The 23039-nt window shown below is 43.5% G+C and overlaps 2 protein-coding genes across 5 annotated transcripts in view; one reads left to right on the top strand and one right to left on the bottom strand.

Annotated features, from left to right (window-relative positions):
* The window catches only part of MINPP1 (multiple inositol-polyphosphate phosphatase 1), a 113027-nt gene extending 111406 nt beyond the window's left edge, over window positions 1-1621 (bottom strand). The window contains exon 1 of one of the 3 annotated variants that reach the window (XM_088464664.1): window positions 1344-1621. The gene's annotated coding sequence lies outside the window, so the exon portion shown is untranslated. The remainder of the gene's footprint in view (window positions 1-1343) is intronic. The other 2 variants (XM_088464666.1, XM_088464665.1) reach the window with 2 other exon arrangements.
* On the top strand, window positions 1214-22332 carry CUNH8orf76 (chromosome unknown C8orf76 homolog). Of its 2 annotated transcripts, none has more exons than XM_088464669.1 (7): window positions 1214-1239; window positions 1729-1848; window positions 8825-8920; window positions 9658-9801; window positions 16545-16954; window positions 18536-18668; window positions 20933-22332. In XM_088464669.1, exons 2-7 carry the CDS (start codon window positions 1747-1749, stop codon window positions 21098-21100), a joined length of 1053 nt encoding a protein of 350 aa, XP_088320795.1. In that variant the 5' UTR covers window positions 1214-1239; window positions 1729-1746; the 3' UTR covers window positions 21101-22332. The 2 variants fall into 2 exon arrangements, with proteins under 2 accessions (XP_088320795.1, XP_088320794.1); XM_088464668.1 differs by lacking the exon at window positions 1214-1239 and adding an exon at window positions 1613-1646.
* Window positions 22333-23039: the final 707 nt, after the last annotated feature.

Here is a 23039-nt window from a genome sequence, read left to right as displayed (position 1 = left end):
CTTTAAATGTAATTTATTGTCCTTCGTTTAACAGGTTCTAGGGTGTGTCTAGGAATTTTTAAGCAGATGGTGACATCTGAGCCTAAAGAAAGACAAGTGGGTAGAGGAAGGACTGATTTTGAAATAACAACTAAAACGAATACGCATATAAATCTGGGGCTGCTAAGGACCCTGCATTTTCATTCCACAGAAAATGCCTGCTTCTAGACTACTCAGCAATGTTTTATATATTCAGTAGCATTTAAAAAACATGGAGTCAATTTATTTAAGATAAAACTAGAGGGTGTGGCTCGGCTGGTATAGTCGTGCTCCAAGAAAGGAGCCCGACTGCGCCTCCTGTGTAAAAGACGCTGGCTCTATCAGTACTAAATCCACACTGATGGCGAAAGCAGGTAACCGAAGTTATTGGCAGATAATGGTAAGTCTATGCAAGCTGCATAATGTACATAATGGTATTAGTTACATTTTTGTATCTATTTTGATGCCAGCACACACACACACAATATATGGCTACAGTCATATGAAGGAATAATTATAGTTAAGAGGTAATAAACTTAACTTATTTAAAGCAGAACAAACATTGATCAGCCTATCAAACACACTGTAAAATTACATCTTCACAATCACCCAGAGCCGTAACTAGACTTTTTGGTGCCCTGTGCCAGAAAGAGCATTGGCGCCCCTCTCATTTTTCAAAGGGACATAATGCACCCAAAAAAGGGCCATGGCCTCATGGGGAAAGGCCAGGGAAGAGATAGGAGAGGCCAGGAGATGCTGGGGGTGAAATAAGAGGAAGCTACAAGCAGGAATGATAATAAACAGAAAATTGACAGGCCCAAACAGCGCCCCCTGACCTGTGGTGCCCTGTGCCATGGCACCGGCTGCACTACCCTAGCTACGGCCCTACAATCACCATACATACAAGTTTAAGAACATGTTACGTGTCATCATGAAAACATTTTGGCAAAAAGGGACAAGCAAAATATTTGGATATACACAAATCATGTAGTTAAGAATAAAGTGTACAAGAGTGAAAAATAAATAAATTATATATCTACCCTCCAACATGATCCCTTCTAGCCGGTACAAAACACTCTGCTCCCGGATTTCCCACCTAATGTATGATTGCAGACACCTGTGCTGAGCTAGGTAATAGATGAGACAGGTATTTCACCACAGGTGGCTGCAATCATCAATTAAGAGGGAACTCCAGGAGCAGAGCATTCTGTACAGGAGGGGGTGTGTGTCTTTCTTTATATAATTATCACCTACTGTAGTAGTACATATACCAATATACCCCTAATTTATAAGGTGGTGCAATGAAATGACGACTATGTACTTACCTTATCCAGGTTTTTCTAGATGTGTCTCTCTACCACGAAGCGGAGCGGGTGCCCTGGGGGATATCTGGCAGCGAAATATAACATTAGTCACCACGATGAGAGCTGGATGTAGTAGTAACCGGGTAACACCACGCACTCGCTGCTGTTAATAATGAGTGTGACAGCTCTGCAACTTTTTTTCAGTACCTGAGAGCCGCGCATGCGTACAGAGAGCGCAGCCTCAGCATGACATGGGCGCATGCGCTGGTGAGCACACGGAGAAGGGCAGAACAGCGCATGCGTGTGTGGGCGGGCTGAGTGCCGGTGTGTATCGTGTTTCCGTGCGGAAGTAATGCGATTGTCGGACTTCGCTGGTTGGTTTGTAATTGTTACTATTATGAATTAGGAACAGATCGGAAGAAGAATGGAGACTGATTTCTGCTTCGAGGACTCGGTGTTCTCTGAGACTAGGGATCGAACGGCGGAGAGAGGGCGGCCTTACACAGCCAAGAGGTGTGAGCCTCAGGTAATGGCACCGTGCTACAATGCTGGATGGGGACTGGGGCACAACCACATGGGGGCACCTATGGTCTTACATTTTCTATATTACGGATTTACAAATTACTAATATTACTGAGAAGAGTGCAAGATCAAAAGGACTTATAATTAATACAAAGAACCCAAATTTGCATTAGTGATAGTCGCTTACAGTATCTCACCAACGAGGCTGAAGTTAGCTTCTTATTCACTTCTTATTCGAGCTGAGCCTCTTATTCAGGTTCCAGTTTCTAATTCAGGGGCCTATTCATTAAACATAAAAATTCTCTGGAGATAATTAGCTTAAGAACTCTCATGGAGTTCTAGCTAGTTATAGGTGGAATTCATCATTCCACCTCTCCATAAGTATCTATTCCGAAAAGCTGTCATTTTTGTGATGACAGCTTTTCGGGAAATAGATACTTTTCCCTGCCTACACTACCTTATCGCATCTGGAAACAGTGCTGCGCATGCGCTGTTACATCTGTAAAACCAGTGCATGCGCAGCACTGCCTACAGATGCGTTAAGTTTGTGTACCCATACCCCTGACTTACCTGTCCGCGCAGCAGCCTCCGGCTCCGTCCTGCTGGTCTGTCATGTGGTTTGCCAGCAGACCACATGACAGATTAGAAAAAAAAAAAAAAAAATGTTTTTTTTCTTTTTCTAAACTTTCTTGTGCTCTGCTGGGGAGCACACATGTCCGACCAGCCTCCGGAGCCTGAGGACGGAGCAGAGCGCCGGAGGGACTCGTCGGGGGACCTGCACACGCGGATACAGGTAAGTTTCACCTGCTATTCGCCACCTCACAGTGGCGAATAGTAACTGCATCAAATTCCGAAAATTGATAATTTTCGGAATTTGATGAATACCACAATTTCCACATCCCCATACTAATGTATGGGGAGTGTGGAAATTAACGCAGGGGAACTTAGCAAGGAGATATCTGTGATATCTCCTGTGCTAAGTGGCTACATGAATACCAAAATAACGTTATTTAAGGAAAATGTCCTTAAAAACGTTATTTTAGTGTTGATGAATAGGCCCCTCAGAACGCTATCTATTACACAAATTTCAATTGTATTTTGCTTGGCCCACAAAGCTTTTGGGCATGAAATTGGGTGGTAAAGTGGGTACAGGGACCAGAGTTGTATATTTGAATAAGTAGCTGTAGTTGTGCAAGGGTTAACTAGCATTTGGCAACAAATTTGACACTTGGAATCCACAGAGGGGGGTCACTTACATATGTCCCACTTGCAATTGCCCTTGCCCAACAAGGTTTTGGGCATGAAATTGGGCATTACAGTGGGCACAGGCACCAATTAATACAGTTGAATAAGTAGTTGTGCAAGGATTAAAGAGCCTTGGGCAACAAATTTGACACTTGGAATCCACAGTGGGGGGGGGGGGGGGTCACTTACATATGACCCACTTACAATTGGCCTTGCCCAATAAGCTTTTGGGCATGAAATTGGGTGGTAAAGTGGGCACAGGGACCAGATTTTGTATATTTGAATAAGTAGCTGTAGTTGTGCAAGGGTTAACTAGCCTTGGGCAACAAATGTGACACACTGGGCGGAATTCAATTGTTTTCGCGGCCCGCATCTCCCGTATAAAGTGACAGGAGATCGCGGGCCACTATGCAATTGTTCGAGATTTTCGTGCTGATCGCGCGTAAAGCAGCTAAACCCGACCAAAGTGCTGGGCGCGATCGCGAAAAGTGATGTTTGGGTGCTATACATGTCAGTTTTCGCACATTTCAGCTCTCATCCCCCAGGGGCTGCGAGCTGAAATGTAGCGCTGGCAGCTGATCGTGCCCGACAGGAGCAAGAATTGAATAGCTCTGTCGGGCGCGATGGGGGCAGGAATCAATTGAATTCCGCCCTTGGAATTCAGACAGCCAAGTGCTGTTGTGGAAGGGGGGGCGCCGTCTGATGTGCACTCTGCGGGGCAGGGAGAGGGAGAGAGGGGGGGGGTCAGGTGGCGGGTGCTGTACACTCCACGGGGCGGAGAGTGGGAGGGAAGGGACGGGTAAGTAGCTGCAGCAGTGAATTGTGGGCAAGGACTTAGATACTGCAGCCTACAACCAGGACCTCAGCGCTTGTGAACGCTGTGTAACTCATAGCTAGGGACTGGAGAAATTGATATCTTAAACGAGTGGTAAGTTTACATTTCCGTTGGTTAGTAAATAAAGGTTAGCATATCTTCTCATGGTACAAGCACTACTAAATAGCGCTATTCTAAAAAACAGGTAACTTTCTGTTACTGAATACCTGCAACTGTTACATTTACTCCCTAACGAGTTTAAAATGCTCAAACTCGTTAGTAAATAGAGCCCATAGTTTCTTACATACTAATTACAGGTTTCCACATTGCATAGGTTTCATTAAATAGCGTCACATCTGGTTATATCAGTAAACAAGTGTTTAATATATCACAGGTATTCCAGGGGACATTTTATAAATTCACAATAACGTCTTGTTGCAGAACTCATACTGTATGTACTAAGACTCCGGTCACATACTCTGTAAAGCAACCAGACAATACAATTATTTATTTACCAGATAAAGGGGTTTATTTCTTAAAATATGAGGAAGCCACTTCATAATAATTTTCTTTTCTTGCATATTTATAAAGATGTATTCCTCCTCAACTCTTATGCTGGCCATACACGCTACAATTATCGGGGCGATCCCCCTGATATCGGAGGATCGCCTCGATAATTGTAGCTTGTGGGGGGGGCGATTGTCCAGCATGCCCGTCCGATGCGATATTTACCCGGTAAACTGTCGGCCGCATCGGGCAGTATATGCCCAGCCGCGGCCGACCGACAGACATTTGCTGTGTTCCTTCTTACGGAAGGAACAGGGAAATGTCTACTCCCCCGGGGCGGAGCGCAGATGTCGGGCTGATACACTGTGAGAGAAATCTCAGTGTATGCCGGCGACATCTGCGGCTGGCAGGCTGCCAGATAAAATGTCTGTCGGTCTGACAGACATTTTATCTGGCCGTGTATGCCCAGCATTACATATGTTTCTGTTTTTTTCCCAACCTTTATATATTTTACTTCTACTTCCCCAACGCTTATCATACTTCTCAGCATTGGAGAGGATGGGACCAGGACATTGTGCATCCTCTATGGGGCATATTAATTCTGGGTAAGCTTTAGCGAGGTAAAAAACCCAGCTCCCAATTTTGTATGCGCGCTTCCGATACCCGCAGTATCCAATTTTTTAAAAAGTGGTTGCGTTGCAGAACTGAAAATCCTGCGACGCGTAAAAAAATATATGTATATACTCGCGTATAAGTATACGTCTCCACGGCTCTGGTAGCCTCCTTCATCTTGTCACTGGGGAGGCGGCTGCTGTGAGGCTTGGGTGGCTGGGAGATTTAGTTTTCCCAGCACCGGCTACAGGAGGGGAATACATTTACACGAGTGGGGAAGTCACTCGCACCGGGGGTCACTCAGTCACCGCTGCTGCAGAAGACCTGGCTTCCGATGCTGGAGGAAGAAGACACCGCTTCGGAAGGGGCGTAATTAAGGACTAAGCTAATTTGGAACTTCCAATTGCTTAATTAGTCATTAGGAGCGGTGTCCCAGAGCAAGTCCCGACCATTTTTCCAAAAAATATGTTTTTTAGGAAAAATTGGTTGCGCTCTGGATGTGCTCAAAAAATTAAGAACCCTGCAAGTAATTGAATAGCAAAAACCCTGCAGGTGCGGGATTTTTGCTATTGTCGCAACATATGAAATACTTCCCTATGTCTGGGGGCATGGCCATGAGGTCTGGGTGTGTGGCGATATGGCATGCCCATATTTTTTGGCATGTTGGTGGCATGCCCAGAGCTTCCCAAGCTGCTGGGCTGCCCTCTGCGTGCAGCAGACACTACACGGGACACTGCAGCATACAGGTGGGATGGCAGGACAGTGCCCAAAAAACAGGACTGTCCCACCAAAATTGAGACGGTTGGATGGTATGCCTTATACATACATACATACATACATACATACATACATACATACATACTTCCTCCCCAATCCTTATATATGCCCCTTCACAACTCTCATGTTATATATGTTCCTCCTCCCAACTCTTTTATATAGATGTTTCTCTTCCTTTCCAACTCTTATATAGATGTTCTTCCTTCATAACGCCCCTCCTTCCTCCCAAACCTTATACATGTAGCTCTTACTTCCATACAGTTATATTATGTTTGATTTATATGCTGCCACAAGGGTTCCATAGCACTGTACAAGGAAATAGAACTGACAACAAGATGCAAAAGTACAGACTAATCCAGACAGTATATAAATTAATATAGATGCATAAATACAGTGAGCAGTTAGCATAATTATATAGAGAACTTAATGCTGAGAGGTCCTGCTCTTATGGGAACTGGGGGACAAAATAGGAAAAAGAAATAGAGAGAGGAGGAGAGAAATATGTGTTTTAAGGCCACGCTTGAAGGTTGGGAGACTGCATGAAAGCCTAATGGAGAGAGGGAGGGCATTCCAGAGGGTGGGAGAAGCCTGGAATAAATCCTGAATGCGAGTTACGGAAGTGGTGATTAGGGAGGAGGTGAGGCGGCAGTCATTGTCAGAGCGAAGAGAGAAAATGAGGCTGGCGATGTAGGGAGGAGCGAGGAGAAATAGAACTTTGTAGGTGGTGAGAGAGAGGAGTTGAATTTCTTTCTTAGTGGTATAGGGAGCCAATTGAATGACTGGCAGAGAGGGGCAGCAGAAGTAGAGCAATGAGAGAGGAATAGGAGTTGGATAGCAGAGTTGAGTATAGACTGGAGAGGGGTGAGATGGGAGTTCCAAAGGGCAGATTACAGTAAGCAAGGTGGGCAATGATGAGGACATGAATGGGAGAGGTAGTAACGAAGTCCAAAGGAACTGATAAGGTAGGGGACCAAGGACAGATCTTTGGGGGATCCTGATGGAGAGGGGTCCCCAGATGGATCCATCATAGCAAAGACCATCTTTCTGGCATTGTATTTGGAAAGCTGGTGCCGGACACCACTTTGCTTTTATCTGTGCATGAGCCATCTTTCCAAATTCATGGCCGGAAAGATGGCCTTTACTAAGTGCTGAGCGGCGCCATCTTTCCAAATACATAGCCAGAAAGATGGCAATGCCACTGTATTTTAGAATAGTGGACTGGTCCCCACCAGCACAGATATTGGGAGGGTGGCCTTTTTGCATGATGGTGGGGGTCACTGCACACGGGCCCCCTAATCTAACGCCTTTGAGCAGGAGTAAGGATTAGCAGCATTGTGCATTAGGTAATGGAGTATACATGGCAGTGACATCATGTATTGCACTTATTTAATTATTCTTCTGTTATATGCTCTGCAGTAACTGGTATGCAGTCGGGAAGCCGGCAGATGTAATCCCGACGGCCGGCTTTTACCGACTGCTTTATCCTGGCGAGGGTTAAATGACAGGCGTCTAAATCTAGACGCCTGTCATTTTACCGACGCCGGGAGACCGGCGCCTGGCATCCCGGTCAAAGGGATGCCGAGTGCGGACAGCCACAGGGGGGGAGGGTTAGGTTTAGGGCTCCCGGGTTGGGGACTTAGGGTTAGGCACCCCCTCGGGAGGTTAGGTTTAGGCTAGGGGAAGGGAGGGTTAGGGTTAGGCACCCCCGGGGGGGACTTAGGTTTAGGCACCCTCTCGGTGGACTTAGGTTTAGGCGGCGGGGAAGGGGGGATTAGGGTTAGGCACTGGGGGGAAGGTTAGGGTTAGGCACCCCTAAGGAGGGTTAGGGTTAGGGGGGAGGTTAGGTTAGTAAATACTTACCTGGGGACGATCAGGATTTTCACCCATGTTGGACAACCGCTGTTGGGATTTGAACCGAAATTTTGTCCGGCGGTAATTCATACCGATTCCCAGTAACTAATAAGTAAGTAATCAGTTACTTGATAGGAGGAATTAACTTATTCTTCTCAACATTTTAAGGACTGTTTTCTGTCCAAAAAACTGTATGGAAAATTATAATATTATACCGCCGTCACCCATAGACTAATAATTACCCCATGTAGTCATCACCCACTACACTACTATTATTACTAGTTATCACATGCAGCGGGTTCGGTATAGGATGCCGGCGCTCAGGATCCCGGTGGTCAAAAAAAGTTGCTTTAATCCTAACAGGGTTAGTTTACCGACAACTGTTGGTCGGTATCCCCCCCCCCCCTCAGTGCCTAGAACTATCCCTACCCCTTTAGTGCCTACCCCTAACCCTGGTCCTTACCTACAAAATGCCGGCGCTGGGATTCTGACAGGTATCGGGTTTCTGGCGCCTGTATTCTAAGCGCTGACATACCGCACGCCAGGATATTGACCGCATCCCCATGCAGCAGTCACACATTACACTGCATTATTATTCATTCCTCCTGCCGTCATAGTATGCATTTATTATTCTTCTGTTTCTTGATCTAAGCTTCTATTTGAACCGTAATGAAAACGTGTATTGTACTAATTTATTTACCGTAAGTTTCAAATTGCAGTCTAGAATAGAATGTATGTAAAATATAAATTTTCCATTTAGTTAAGAGTCTACAGTAGTCAGTAGTAAAATAGAGGAGTTGAAGGTTTGGCATACAGACTCCTCAGCTCTGGTTGGACAAGTAGCAGGCGAACCAGGATATAGCTGAGTCGTGAAGCCGTTTCTGTGGAATGAGGAGACCGAATGCAAGATTGGAGAAGGTCTAGTGGGAGGAGAGGAAGGAAGTGAAGTGGTTGCACCCGCTCGAGGAGCTTGGAGGCAAAATGGGGAAAAGAGAGATGGGACGGTAGTTAGCATGGGAGAATGGGTCAAGAGAGGGAGTCTTAAGAATGTGGAAGACTAGGGCATGCTTGAAGGATAATGGGAAGAGAGAGATAAGTAGTGGTTAATGTGGGAGCATGCTTTAGGTGAGAGGGATCCTCTTCTCAACTTTAATATGTTCCTCTTTCTTCCCAGTGGTTTACTGAAGATGTGAAGAATGATGACTTTGCTGATATGCCTACAACACTGAAATTCAGAGCCGATTTCTCTTACAGACAGGAAGCGTTTCAGGTGCAGAATCACCAGTGTTTGCTTTCATGTTTACATTCACCAATCACAATTTACATACTCCTAATGTTTTAATTCTGTGTATTATTTCAGGGCCTGATTCGACATCAGACACAATTCTGCGATTTACGCAGGTCAGGCGATTATTTGCCAATGCGTATAAGCCCCACTGCATGTGCGCTGCGATCACATTGCCATTACGGATGTACAGAGGATACCATCATTAAGTGAGTGACAGGAGGTCAGCATTTGGGGGGGCGGGGGGGATTAGTTGAACGCAGGCCTGTCTGACTGTTTAAATGCTACTCCATGGGCGTGCATCAGACCTCTCTGCATGCAAGGAGAGTTGCAGTATTTGCGCAGACCTGCCGCATGGCCGTCTGATCTGCATCGATGTTACAGATGTTTACACAGGTATGCAACGTCGGACGCAGATGAGAAGGCAGCAGTGGGGGCCCTGTGCCCGGGTAACCTTTTCAACTATTGGCATATTTTTGCAGCTGCAATTGCATTGGCGTCCGTTGCTGAATCCGGACCTCAGATAATACTTCCTTGTGTGTATCTTTTTTTTTTTGACCACTAAGAATTTCTATGTCCTTGCAATATAATCTTCTGACATTTGAGCCACATCATTTTAAGTTAGACGTTTTCTAAATATGAACTGGTCTTAATAATGGGACGGTTCTCATCTGCCTGGACATTTCAGCAGCAATAATTTGTAGTCTGTCCTTCTGTTTTAGAGAGCGTTTAATGAGTACAGTGACTGCTATGTACTACTGCCACCAGCTAACAACGCAATGAGAAGAGATGTCCAGGAAAGCCAAGCCCGCTGTTTAATTCGATTGGGGAGATATAGCGAAGCCTTGGATATTGCAGATATACTGGTAAAAATATCTAAAAGCATTTTAAAGCCTTAAGTTGCACTTAAACTTTGTTTTTTAGGTAACATCAATAGCACACACATTTATAAAGAGGCTTCGTTTGTGTACATTCATCTATAGTAAAAAATCATTAATGAGGATGGTTGACTTGATATAGAGAGAAACTTTGCTTTAAATATCATTTTCATATAATTTTTTTTAATTCAAAATACAATTAAATTTATCAATTTAACATTGCTCACATCCTATTTGAAGATACAACTTTTTGATAGTTTCCCTTTAAGGTGCATATCCTGAATTGGAAAAACAAGAAAATTGTGGTTCTCTACTGACCAGCATTTAGGGGTCCTACGTAAGGACATAGAAAGAAGGAATTATTTACAAAGACAATGAACAAAATGTATTTTTTCACTACATCAAAAGTAAACCTAGTCAAAAGTAATTATGCATAAAGTTCATTATTTTGGTGACATGAATGATTATTTAGCTATGTTATGAAAAGAAAATAAGTCAATGGCCTGTCCAGTCAATATATAAAGATATCACTAAATTATTTGCTATAATTTGTTTTTCATATAAATTGCTTGAATAATTTAAGTCATTCATGACCCCAGAATATGAGTATATGTTTAATATTTATAATTTAATTTTTTTTTATGTATTTACCAAATGTACTATCAATTCACTTTTGAGCTTTAAGGGGGGAATTCAATTAGCCGCAGGACTTAACTCTGTGTTTTAGCTCCTGGGTTAAGTTCCCGTAGCTATTTTCCTGCGGTAAGCCATACCTCCTTGGTTAAGTGGCCGGAGCTATGTCATTACCAGTGGAGACTAGCCCTGGAAGCACTAGTTAACGCAGATTTTTATGCACACAGGAGGGTCCGAGCAGTAGTCTGCATTAAGTGCACCCGCAGGGCTAGTCGCATGCTTACCACTAGCAGTAAATGGCTCCGTGCACAAAACCCCACAGTAAGTCCCGCGTCTAATTAAATTCCCCCTTAAGTGTATATTGTGGGTCCATTTATTCTTGTGTTTCCTGTGTGCTTTTATTTTTACCCTATTCCATCACTGACGCCACCTTGTGACGGAACATGGGGTTGACCAGTTTTTATCATATTTATCTTGTAGTCTTGAATAGTTTAATTTGGGTAATTTTTAATAATCCCGGATCATCTGTTCACCCGTATGCTAAGTCGTACGCATCTGTGAAAGCATTGCCCTTATCCGTGCGCTTAGTTTGATAGCTGTCAGCATCATAAGGGCACACTTGCACTAGGCCTATTTTTAGTGCAAACGTGGATAAAGACATTCGCACAACGCTGCACAGTCCTCAGTTCTGACTGCACAAGGCTTTCCCTACCTGCAAATCTCCCATTGCGCCCAGGTTACGCCAATTAAGCCCCAAGTGGGAGATATGTTGACTCTTTATCTCCTGTAGATGAGTACACTCTGTTCCTAAGCATGTGTACCTCAAATCAGGCTTACCTCCAGCTCTGTATCAGCCCTTATATGACTGGCTTCTAATGCCTACAGTATAATGTCTGATATACTGCTCTGTGGACATATTTCTACCAGGGTGGCACAAAGGCTTCTAAAGCAGTGTTTCCCAACTACAGTCCTCCTAATTGTGCATGTTTTACAGATCTCCTTAGTATCACAAGTGAAATAATTAGCACCACCTGTAGATCTTTTAAAATGTGTCAGCCAGTAATGAATACACCTGTGCACTAACTAGGAGATCTGTAAAACATGCACTGTAAAGGTGCATACACACAACGAATTTTTTTGAACGATTGAATGATATCGTTCACTTTCTGAGTTAAAACGATGAACGATTATCGTTCATGCGCGTTCACGTTTGTAGTTCAGTCAGACTGACCAACACAACGATTTTCATTAAGGGAATATGCAAAAATCTTTTGTAGTTCAAAAAAATCGTTCATTACATGTAGTAAATGAATGATTATTAGTAAACTATTTTTGTTCATTTTTTTTCCCTTGAAAAAATGAACGAAAATAGTTTACTAAAATCGTTCGTTTACAAAATCGTTGTGTGTGTATGCAGCTTTAGGGGTTCCCGAGGACTGGAGTTAGGAAACACTCAGGGAGATGTATTATAATTGTGTATAAGGATCCTAAAGTGTTCTGTCCTGCTTCGACCATTATCGATTCAAATAAGTCATTTACTACCTGAATGTGTTCAAATTGTATTTGCCGAAGAGGGAGATGCTAACTTGTCTTTCTGGCAAATCGCATGCTCCCTCTTTCGGCTGTTTTGACTGGCATGTACCGGTAAGAAGTTCCAGCGTTACCCGTGGCTGATATTCGGCACATGTGTCCTTTGACTCCTGAGATGCTGTAAATGTGTGCTATTACTACAGCCATGGCCAAACATATTGAGAACGTCACAAGTTTTGGTTTTCACAAATTCTGCTGCTTCAGTTTTTATGATGGCAATTTACGTAGACTCCAGAATGTTATGAAGAGTGATCAGATGAATTGCAATTAATTGCGAAGTCCCTCTTTGCCATGACAATGATCTTAGGACCTGATTCAGACCCACTCGCTAGAATGTGTTCGCTCGTAGCTGGCCGATTGTCGCTTTCTACGCATATGTATGCATCGCAGTGCGCGAACCAGTGTGAAAGATCGTGAAGAGTTCGCTCGTTGCGCATAGACAGCCCAGCAGAGTGAGTGACAGGAGAAGCCATTTGTGGGTGGTGACAAGGGCTGGCTGCTAGAAACGGGGGAGTGGACAAGCGAATGCAGGCGCGCCTGAGCGTCTCAACGCCGTTTCAGAGGCGTGCATAATTAACAGGCAGCGTCATAGTACACGTCAATCTGTTGTATTTCACACTGAAGTGATCGTAGTGCTTGCGAAAGGGTAGAGTCCACCTCAAGTGCTGCGTTTGCTTCCGATGGTACCCAATGTACCGATGGTTGCATACACTTCCTGGAGATGACGTGTGCAAGTGGGCGTCTTAAGACAGGCTGGTGGACGTCTGCATACACTGAGCGATCACACGCCAGGACATAGTAGTCGTGCTTATGCTTTGCCGTGCGATCGCCTGCCTTGCCGTCACTTAGCCAAATTTGCTTACGCTGGGTGCGAGCGTACGCATCTAGCGAGCGGGTCTGAATGAGCTCCTTAATCCCAAAAACTTTTCCACTGCATTTCAGCCTTGCCACAAAAGGACTAGCTGACGACATGTCAGTAATTCTCTCGTTCACACATGTGAGTGTTGACGAGGACAAGGCTGGAGATCACTCTGAAATGCTGATTGAGTTAGAATAATTAGACTGGAAGCTTTAAAAGGAGGGTGGAGCTTGAATTCATTGTTCTTCCTCTGTTGACCATGGGAAGCAATCGGGAAGCCGACTGCCTAAATACCGGCAGCCGGCTTCCCGACTGTCTTATCCCGGCAAGGGTGAAATGCCGGGCGTCTAGATGTAGACGCCTGCATTTCCCCGACGCCGGGAGACCGGCGCCCGGCATCACGATCGTAGTGATGCCGGGCGCCGCTGGGGGGGGGAGGGTTAGGTTTAGGGCTCCCGGGGTGGATTTAGGGTTAGGCACCCCCCAGGGAGGGTTAGGGGGAGGGAGGGTTAGGGTTAGGCACCCCTGGGGGGACTTAGGGTTAGGCACCCCCCCGGGGGTATGTCATATCCATTCCTTGACCTTGCAAGGAAACACGTGCAGTCATCACTATGCACAAAAAGGGCTTCACAGGCAAGGATTTTGGTGCTAGTAAAATTGCACCTAAATCAACCAGTTATCGGATCATCAAGAACTTCAAGAAGAGAGGTTCAGTAGTTGTGAAGAAGGCTTTAGGGCGCCCAAGAACGTCCAGCAAGCACCAGGACCGTCTCCTAAAGTTGATTCAGCTGCGGGATCTGGTTACCACCAGTGCAGAGCTTGCTCAGGAATGGCAGCAGGCAGGTGTGAGTGAGGCAAAGACTTTTGGAGGAAGGCCTGGTGTCAAGAAGTACAGCAAAGAAGCCACTTCTCTCCAGGAAAAATATCAGGGACAGACTGATATTCTGCAATAGGTACAGGGATTGGACTGCTGAGGACTGGGGGGGTAAAGTTATTCTCTCTAATGAATCCCTTTCAGATTGTTTGGGGCATCTGGAAAAACGCTTGCCCGGAGAAGGAATGGTGAGTGCTACCATCAGTCCTGTGTCATGCCAACAGTAAAGCATCCTGATTCATATATATGCAAGTGTGGAGTTGCTTCTCTGATAATTAAAGAGTGGGTTCTCTCACAATTTTGCCTAAGAACACAGCCATGAATAAAGAATGGTATCAAAACATCCTCCAAAAGCAACTTCTCCCAACCATGCAAGAACAGTTTGGTGATGAACAATGCCTTTTCCAGCATGACTGAAATTTTGAGTCCATGGCCAGGAAACTCCCCAGACCTTAATCCCTTTGAAAACTTGTGGTGAATCCTCAAGAGGTGGACAAACAAAAACCCACAAATTCTGACATACTCCAAGCATTGATTAGACAAGAATGGGTGATCATCAGTCAGTATGTGGCCCAGAAGTTGATTGACAGCATGCCAGGGCGAATTGCAGAGGTCTTGAAAAAGAAGGGTCAACACTGCAAATATTGACTCTTTGCATAAACATAATGTAATTGTCAATAAAAGCCTTTAACACTTGAAATGCTTGTAATTTTACAGTATACCATAGTAACATATAACAAAAAAGTCTAAAAACACTGAAGCAGCAAAGTTTGTGAAAACCTATACTTGTGTTATTCTCAAAACTTTTGGCCACAACTGTATAGCAACAACAAAAATAAAATCAGAGGATCCCAAACGCAGTCCTCAAGGCACCCCAACAGTTCAGGTTCTAGAGATATCCGTGGTTGAGCACAGGTGATTAAATCATATTGACTGAGGTACTAATTAATTCACCTGTGTTCAACCATGAATATCTCTACAATCTGAACTCTTTGGGAGCCTTGAGGACCGCGTTTGGGAACCGCTGACTTAAATGCAACACAGACTGCATAGACATGCAGTCAGGGACACGTGGACGGAGTTGTGGCAGCTTCAGCTGGCGAAATTTGAAAGGCGGTGTGGAAGAAGTGGTCAGTGCTATTGACCATTTCATAACTTACAAACACCACTTTGGCGCCCTGTCTGCTTAATGGCAACATCGATAATGACAGGCGCATAGTGCCTCCGTCATTTAGACCACTTCCCTGCATTCATACATGCAGGGAAACAGTAACTGCAGCACTTAACGTGCGCAATTAAGGGAAAAACAACGAATACCTCTTCTTACATCTCCCCCACTGTTCTAATGAATAGTGCTGTGGATAGCACAGTTGTTTCTCTTTCCCCTCCACAAGTTCATTCACTGACATTCTAGTGTTCCCGCTAGGCTGTTTTAGCAGGGCCTTATGGCCGCACACTGCCGACACCCTGCCAAAAAAACAGCCTGCTGGGTGGCGTCCCCACCCACGGGCCACAGTGTCCCATGGGTGGGGGAGTTGCGGTATAGCGCTCACCGCCAGTGAATAGATGCGCATGACATTTTTCACAGTGAGCAGAGAGCTTGGGTGCAGCCCAACATGTTTGTAAGTGCTGGGCATGCCCCCAAGAGTAATGAAAAGGGGTGTGGCTTAAGAATTAAACACCCCCCTTTTCTTGTGGTCATGCCCCTTTTTCGCACCTGCCCTGTGCTGAATTTAGAATGATCACTACATTCATATACATTTATGTTCAATGCCTTGATATAAGCTGATATATCTTTACCAGGTCTGGGTCATTAAAGAAAAAAAATGTAAAAACTCTATGCACCTTTTAAGCATTATATCAAATGGGTTCAAAAGTTTGACGCAATGAAGAATAGAGCCTATAGTGTGTGCATTTTTTTTTTTTAAATGGAAACTTTAAGATATAGATATATATATATATATATATATATATATTTGAATGTCACTTGCACAAGTAATTTGTACTTTTCTTTTGTTTAATGGTAAGGTTCCAGTGATGCTTAGTTACTAAGTCACTAGCACATGCCTCATATCAGCATGCATATATTTAGTATGGGATGTAGTTATGAGACTGGCGGCCGCCGGTCTCAATCCCGACACTGTAATCCCGGCAAGGGATTTATCATAGGGGTCGAAATACCGACGCCTATGTTAACCCAGACGTCGGAACGCCGAGAGGACGCCAGACCGATCGTCCTCTGCCGGGGGTGAGTATACACTTAGCTGGGGATGGGGGGGGTTAGGTTTGGGGACCACCGGGGGGACTTAAGGTTAGGCACCCCCCTGGGGAAGGTTAGGGTTAGGCTAGGGGAAGGGGGGTTAGGTTTAGGCACTATGGGATGGGTTAGGGTTGGGCACCACTATGGGAGGGTTTGGGGGGGGGGGGAGAGGGGTAAGGATAGTATACTTGCCTACGCTGTCAGGATTTTCAGCTATCAGGCTGCCGGCGTCGGGATATGAACCGCCGGGCTGACGTCCGACGGTCATTCATACGGATTAATTTTAGTACAGGGGCTACCAATAAAGCTGAAAGTACTGTTCTAGGTGTAATAACAGGAATTGCCTTTTTACTCTACCGGACTTGTATGGCCAGATGAGCATAATATTGCTTATGGTGACAGTAGTGGATATGTCCAAATATATTTTGCTTCATCACAATGTGAACTTTTACACTGACTTGATGAGACCGCATCTGAGCTGCCAGGATATAACTTTTAATTTCTGCCTGTTTTAGATAAAAGGAGTTAGTAACACGGATCACTTGACGGGAACCTTGAGTCTCCAAGTAACCATTTACAGCCATTTGGGGAACTTGCAAGAAGCGGTGTCCTGTCTGCAACAGCTGATCTCCTTGCACCCATTCAATCCACACTTCTGGATAGGGCTGGCTGAATCCTACATGGGTCTTTTCCTTGCTGCCAGTGACTGCAGAGATATTTCCGAGTGTTCCAAGATCACTGTATCCTCAGAGAGTTCTAATTGTTCTAATTGCTCTCTCAAGACCATGAGCATATTAAACTGCAGAGATCCTAAAATAATACAGGGACACTGTAATGAAAATGATGAGTGTCCTCCTTCAACAAAAGACTCCGCAACTAAAGAACAGCTGTGGATGTGGTCATGTGCATCATTCATTAGAGCAAGGTATAAACTCCATCTGCTATTAGTCTAATGCAGCACCTTTGTCCTTTCCTCCTGTGCGCTAGTAGACCATGGACAGGATCCCTTTTCTGTATTAGACTCACACTGTGGGGTAAATTTACTAAAGTGAGAGGTTTTTAGAAGTGAGTTTTAGAAGAGATGTTGCCCATAGCAACCAATCAGATTCTAGCTATTACTTAGAAGGTGCTAGATAAATGTTAAGTAAAATCTGATTGCTATGGGCAACATCTCTTCTAAAAGTCACTTCTAGAAACTCTCACTTTAGTAAATTTACCCCTGTGTGCAGTCCCAGTGGTTCCATTCGACAATCTGAACGATAAGTAACAGTGTTAACATATGTGGTTAAGGTTAGGCTACAATTAGCATTAGCCTGCATTTAGGGTTAGAGTTAGGCTGCAGCTAGGGTAAGGCTACAATTGGGGTTCGAGTTAGGTTGCGATTAGGTTTAGGCTACAATTACAGTAAGGGTTAAGTTGCAATTAGTTAGTTTTAGGCTAAAATAGTACAGATGACATTCACAGTGTTGAATCTGAAAATGTTGACATGTCAGTTATAACATTGAGGATGTCAATATGTCATCTGTTGACAGTTTAAACATCTAGACATTATGGTGTCGACATTCTGCATGTCAACATATCATACCCAGTCCCATTGCTAAAGCTTGGTTATTTCACCAGTATTTCTATCAATGGGTCCCGTGGCCCCTCTTAGCCTTATGAACATTTTTCATGTCATTTCCTACCCTGGATATGGAATCCATCTCAAAATATCACATGTTGCCCAGCAACACCTGCAAAAAGTGGGTGCAGCAGAGCCAATCTGTCAACCTGTAAAGCGTTACCCTTCCTCAAACACTAATAGTTGGCAGCTTTCCATTCATGAACCTTGCCAGCCCCAGATCAGATCACATTAAAGCATTAATAGGAGTACTCTGAAAGTGGTGCATGGTTTCACACAAAGACCTTGGAGGTGTTGTACATTAGTTATAATAACATATATAACCTAAACATGTTGGCTATTTTATAGATGACGCAAGAAAAGTCCTGCATTGCAAACAAATTTACAGATTTACAAGAACCACAAGCTCACTAATGCTATTTTTATTTTGGCTATGTAAATTTGTATTTTTTAGTGTCGTATTGAAATTTGCTCATCCTGTTTTGGGTGTGCAACTCTATTGAATAACTGTGAAAAGGACATTTCTGTGCAACATTCTTCTGTGTTGGGTTTGGTGGTATGAAAGCAAATCTGCCACCATCTCATAAGCTACACTGCTGCCCTTGTTAGCGATATGAGACGCACGTGTGGGGGAATTACAAGTGACTAGCTTATCTATAACCTATGCCAGTACTATTAAATGAAAAAATGTCAGGCAGGAAAAAGAAAGTGAAATACTGGTCATGTATGGACTCTAGCAGAGGGCTACGTCCTTATTTTCCACAAATGGGATTTACTCAGCACAGTGTATGTGACCACAAGAACAGCCACAGTACAGTTGCAGGAACAAAATGGGTAATGCTATTTTATGAGCGATATGCTTCACCTGTGTTTTTCATTTTACAGACTTCTCCTGCAGTTTATACAGCCACAACATGCATCGTTTGTATTGGAAAATAATCTGAACACACAAGATCAAATAGAGAAACAACTGAGCAAGTTCGTATTAGTGGAAGAATCTAAAATGCTCTTAGCTGAGGTAAAGTTAAACAGTGTGACTTTATCCACAGATATCCTGAACCTAGAAATTCTAATTCACAGATATGATCGAAAATGCTGTAGTCATCTAGAACAATTCAAAGGGTGATTTTAAGAAGAGAATTGAGTAAAAGCTGTAGCTGATTGGGTCGCCACAGTGTCTGTCCAATCAGGTGCTGCCTTTACTTCTAGCACCTCTTCAACACTTTACAGTTTATCACGTGCATAGAAAAATTAATGTGCAGACAGTTCCAGCAGGCACATTGAGGTAATGGAGAACAACCACACATGTGGTCATTATCTATGCCAATATCCAGCCCTGTGGATGTTTGAGTAACATGCTTTAAACCGAAAGCAGCGGTTTATAGAGAGAAAATCAAGGGAAACCAAACACACACAAACCACAGCTCTACAATCCACTGATGCTCAGTCGATACATGTACCATATGTACAGTATATAAATAAATAATATAACAAAATATAATGTGACCGTGCTTATATTATCAGTACACCTTTATTAATAATATGAACATACCAGAAAACATGTATACGCAGATATAAAAAGCAACACCGCATGGCATAACCCAGGTTATATAAATTCACAGTGTTGGGTACATTTATATTATAGGGAATTATTCCAATTAATGGTACAGCACAGTAAACACGATTTGCAAATACTCATATAATCAATGTCTTTAAATAGTAATAGCAGCTTAATTGAAAATGCTCCTGGTGGAGATTGCAAGGCCTGCACTGTTTCCAAATGATTTTATGTAGCAAAGTTCCATTTGATGAAAAAACAAACATTGTTGCAGTCAAATTAAACACTGTGTATAATATTTTTGCTCCATGCTGACAAAGGATTTATCTCTATCAAATCTTTTTGCAAAGTGCCATTGTAGAATTGTCTTGCTCTGTGATTTGTATATATACATTTTGCTTTTATGCTGCTCTTCAATTTGTACACTAATTATTGGCATATTTTATCCCCGTAAATGCACTGAGTATTCCAAATATCATGGAAAAAAAGGATTTATAGCAGTGGCGTATCTATAATGGGTGCAGGGTGTGTGGGGAACACGGGCGCAGGGGTCAGGCGCTGTAAAACGACTGGAAAATGGCCGCAGCGGCCATTTTCCTGTCGTTTGCGCATGCGCAGTACAGGGAAAATGGCCACCGCGGTGACCTGTGCATTCATTGTTGACTCTGGGAACACTCTAGTGTCTAGAGTCTATAACTCCGGCGCTGGCCGCGCATAGCTCAGTGCGCTGCCGGGCGGAGAGGAGGGGGACCCGTGTCGGAGACTGCACACGGGCCCCCGCCTCTCTAGAAACGCCCCTGATTTGTAGAGTTGTAATTTGTAGAGAAATTGAGCCAGTTAGCTCTCAAGTAGTAGACGGGCTCAAATACGGCATAAACAACCCATAGGGAATTGGGAAGCTCGTGGATACCCAGCTTTCACCAATGTGACTGAGACCCAACACAAAGTTTCAGGTACCCATTCCAGTCCCCACGTGTCCAGAAGGTCTCCAAAAGCTCCCTCTCAATCCAGCCAAATAAAATCAGTTCCCTAATACGATGAAACGTGTTAGGAACTGAATTTATTTTGTCAGTGTCGACATTTACCTTCTCTGATTTACATTTACTTTAGAAGCACTAACATAAACTCATATCCAATTCAAAATTAGCCTAAGCTTACTCAGATTGACCGCCTCATCTGCGCTGCCGAGGCCAGTAAATCTGTGTCGGTAGCTGCAAATAATGGCCTCTGCACTCCCAGAAAACAAGGACAACACGGCCCCGTTTTTGGGAACGCTTCTCAGCGCCACCCCTAAACGGCCGCAGCCTGTCAATCAGACTGCGGCTTTAAGGGACAGTGCGAGCGTTCTCGCAGGACCCGTTGTGCGCATGCACAGGTTCCCCGCCATCAGATGTACACAAACAATCGGGTTTGTGTACATCCCTGAATCAGGCCTCTAGTCTCTATAAATGTGTGTATTCTGTGATGAACATGTAGGGATAGATCTACTAAATCTTTTAAAGGTGGAAAGTGTAGCCAATAACAACCAATCAGATCCTAGCTATTATTTATCTAGTACATTCTAGAAAATAACTAAAATGTGATTGGTTGTTATAGATAGCAACTTCACTTAAGTTACCCCACAGAGTGCCCTAAACAGAATGTGTATTTTTGTGAATAAAGGATAATGGTAACATTGAATTGCGCATTGATGTTTACGAACATATTTATTATTTTCCTTTTAGGTCATGGGTGAAGATCTTTTAGCAGAAAGAATAAAAGAAGACGGACAGATTGACACAAAAACTACTCAGGCATTGAGCTCTTTTATAATGCCAACTGATATGGAGTTCAGAGTCCAATGGTTTCATAAGATTGATTCACTCCTACTGGCCCATGGATGGAGGTTGTGACCAGATAAGCGTGATAACATAGGACTCCTACAACTTCCTGCTCACAGGCTGAGTAAGGAGTCAGGCAGTTGATAAATACATAAACCCAGTCTTGCCCCCCCGTATGATCACTGACATTACTGAAATGTGGATCTGGAACATTTCTCTTTTCTAGGCATCATGGTGTTAGCTGTTTGAGCAGGCACTTGGATAAGTCCTGCATCCACCTCCATACTTCCTGCCCCCCATACAGAGATTAATGGAGAAATCAAACTTTGTAGGTCCACAACTTGGTAATTCGGACTGAGAATGGGGCATTTAATTGGACTGACTGTTATGTTGTCTAAAGGTGCGTATACACTAGACAATGTGCTCACGATGCGATATCGTGAGCGATTTCACTTGAACGCTCCCCGGCACTCCAGGACACGATATGGTGCCTAAAAGTGTCCAATCTGACCAGCGATCTATCGTGCATCCCTAACGATTTCCAGTGCATCGTGTACGAGATTGGCAGATCATGCCTGCTGTAGGCAAGATCTGAAGATACGACGGACTGGTACGCTCATCGGCATCATGATCGTGATTGGACACTCACGATTTAGATATATTTTACACGATTTGTCGTTCCGATGCGCCGAAATCGGGCGAATCATGCAAAATATCGTAGTGTGTACACACCATTTTTAAGCTCTGGGATATTTCCAGCCTGCTTGATTTTTTTTTTTTTTGTTTGTTATTTATTTTTTTAGATTTATATTATATAATTGTAATAAATATGGAAGCCTGTGCCCTTGTTTATTTTCGGCAGTATTTGATCTGTTTAATATTTATATAGTGTGGGTTCATACATTTTTATATTGATTTCAGAAAGAATCAAAGAGGAAGGCGTCTCCCAGGAGGCAGCATAAACTGTTAGAAGTGGACATCTCTTTAATAACTTCACATATTTGAGATTAGTTGAGTCTAAATGCACCTCTGCAGCATATCATACTGGTATTGTGTTTGAACGGGATGCAGTCGGTATTTCAGCATTCTTAATATTAAATTTCGGCATCTTTCAGAATGTCGACGTGTGAAATGTCAACATTGCATGGATCTGTGTGTTATGGTTTGTTTGTCGGACAGGAGGGTTAGGCACTATGGGGAGGATTAGGGATACTCGCTGCCGGAACTGCTAGGGAATGACCAGAAAGTCATAATTACGTTGCCGCCGCACCTGGAAGCCACCGCTTGACCAGCCAGACCCACTGACCACCTGGAACGTATTGTTAACATTCTAATCATGTCGATATGATGAATTCTGACATTCCATCATGTAGGCATGATGAATGTTGACAAAATATGCAATCACTGTCTCTAAGGAGAAAATAAAAATGCTCTTCAAGGGGTAAACATAATATTCGTCTTTTTTTTTTTTTTAAATTGAGTTTATTTATGAAAGCAATACAAGAAATAAAATCCCCCCCACCCCCTCATAAAACCCTCCCAAAAAAAATCAGACCTAAAAATATGCTATACAGCCAGTGCCATAGGAGCACATTAATAATAGTCATACCCAGTACCAAAAAATGTAAATATCTGTGCAAAATACATTTTCAACTATACAATACAGCAGAAAATTTTCAAACAAAAACAGCATACCAAAGCATTATTGTGCCATCCTGCCAGGTGCCAACCCACCATCATCTGAAATCTCACTCGCTCCAGCAACATAATAGGAAGAAACAATCCATGGGAACCAAATACGGTCATATTTGAAAAATACAGTTCCAATTAGTATATAAATAATAATATTCATCTTTAGTAATGGTCCTTGCATAATAAAAATTGTAAGAATAAACATATCTTCCTATGTAGAAGTAAATTATGTAACCCAGTGGTTCCCAAACTTGATGCCGCAGGGTTCTTGCCGGTGTGCCATGGGTTGGTAAGACAGGTCCAAATTCTATTATTTATG

Source organism: Taudactylus pleione, unplaced genomic scaffold (assembly GCF_031769625.1).
Source record: "Taudactylus pleione unplaced genomic scaffold, aTauple2 ptg001745l, whole genome shotgun sequence".
Lineage (NCBI taxonomy): Eukaryota > Metazoa > Chordata > Amphibia > Anura > Myobatrachidae > Taudactylus > Taudactylus pleione.
Note: the sequence above shows the minus strand (reverse complement) of the source record. Positions and strands in the feature narration are given on the sequence as shown.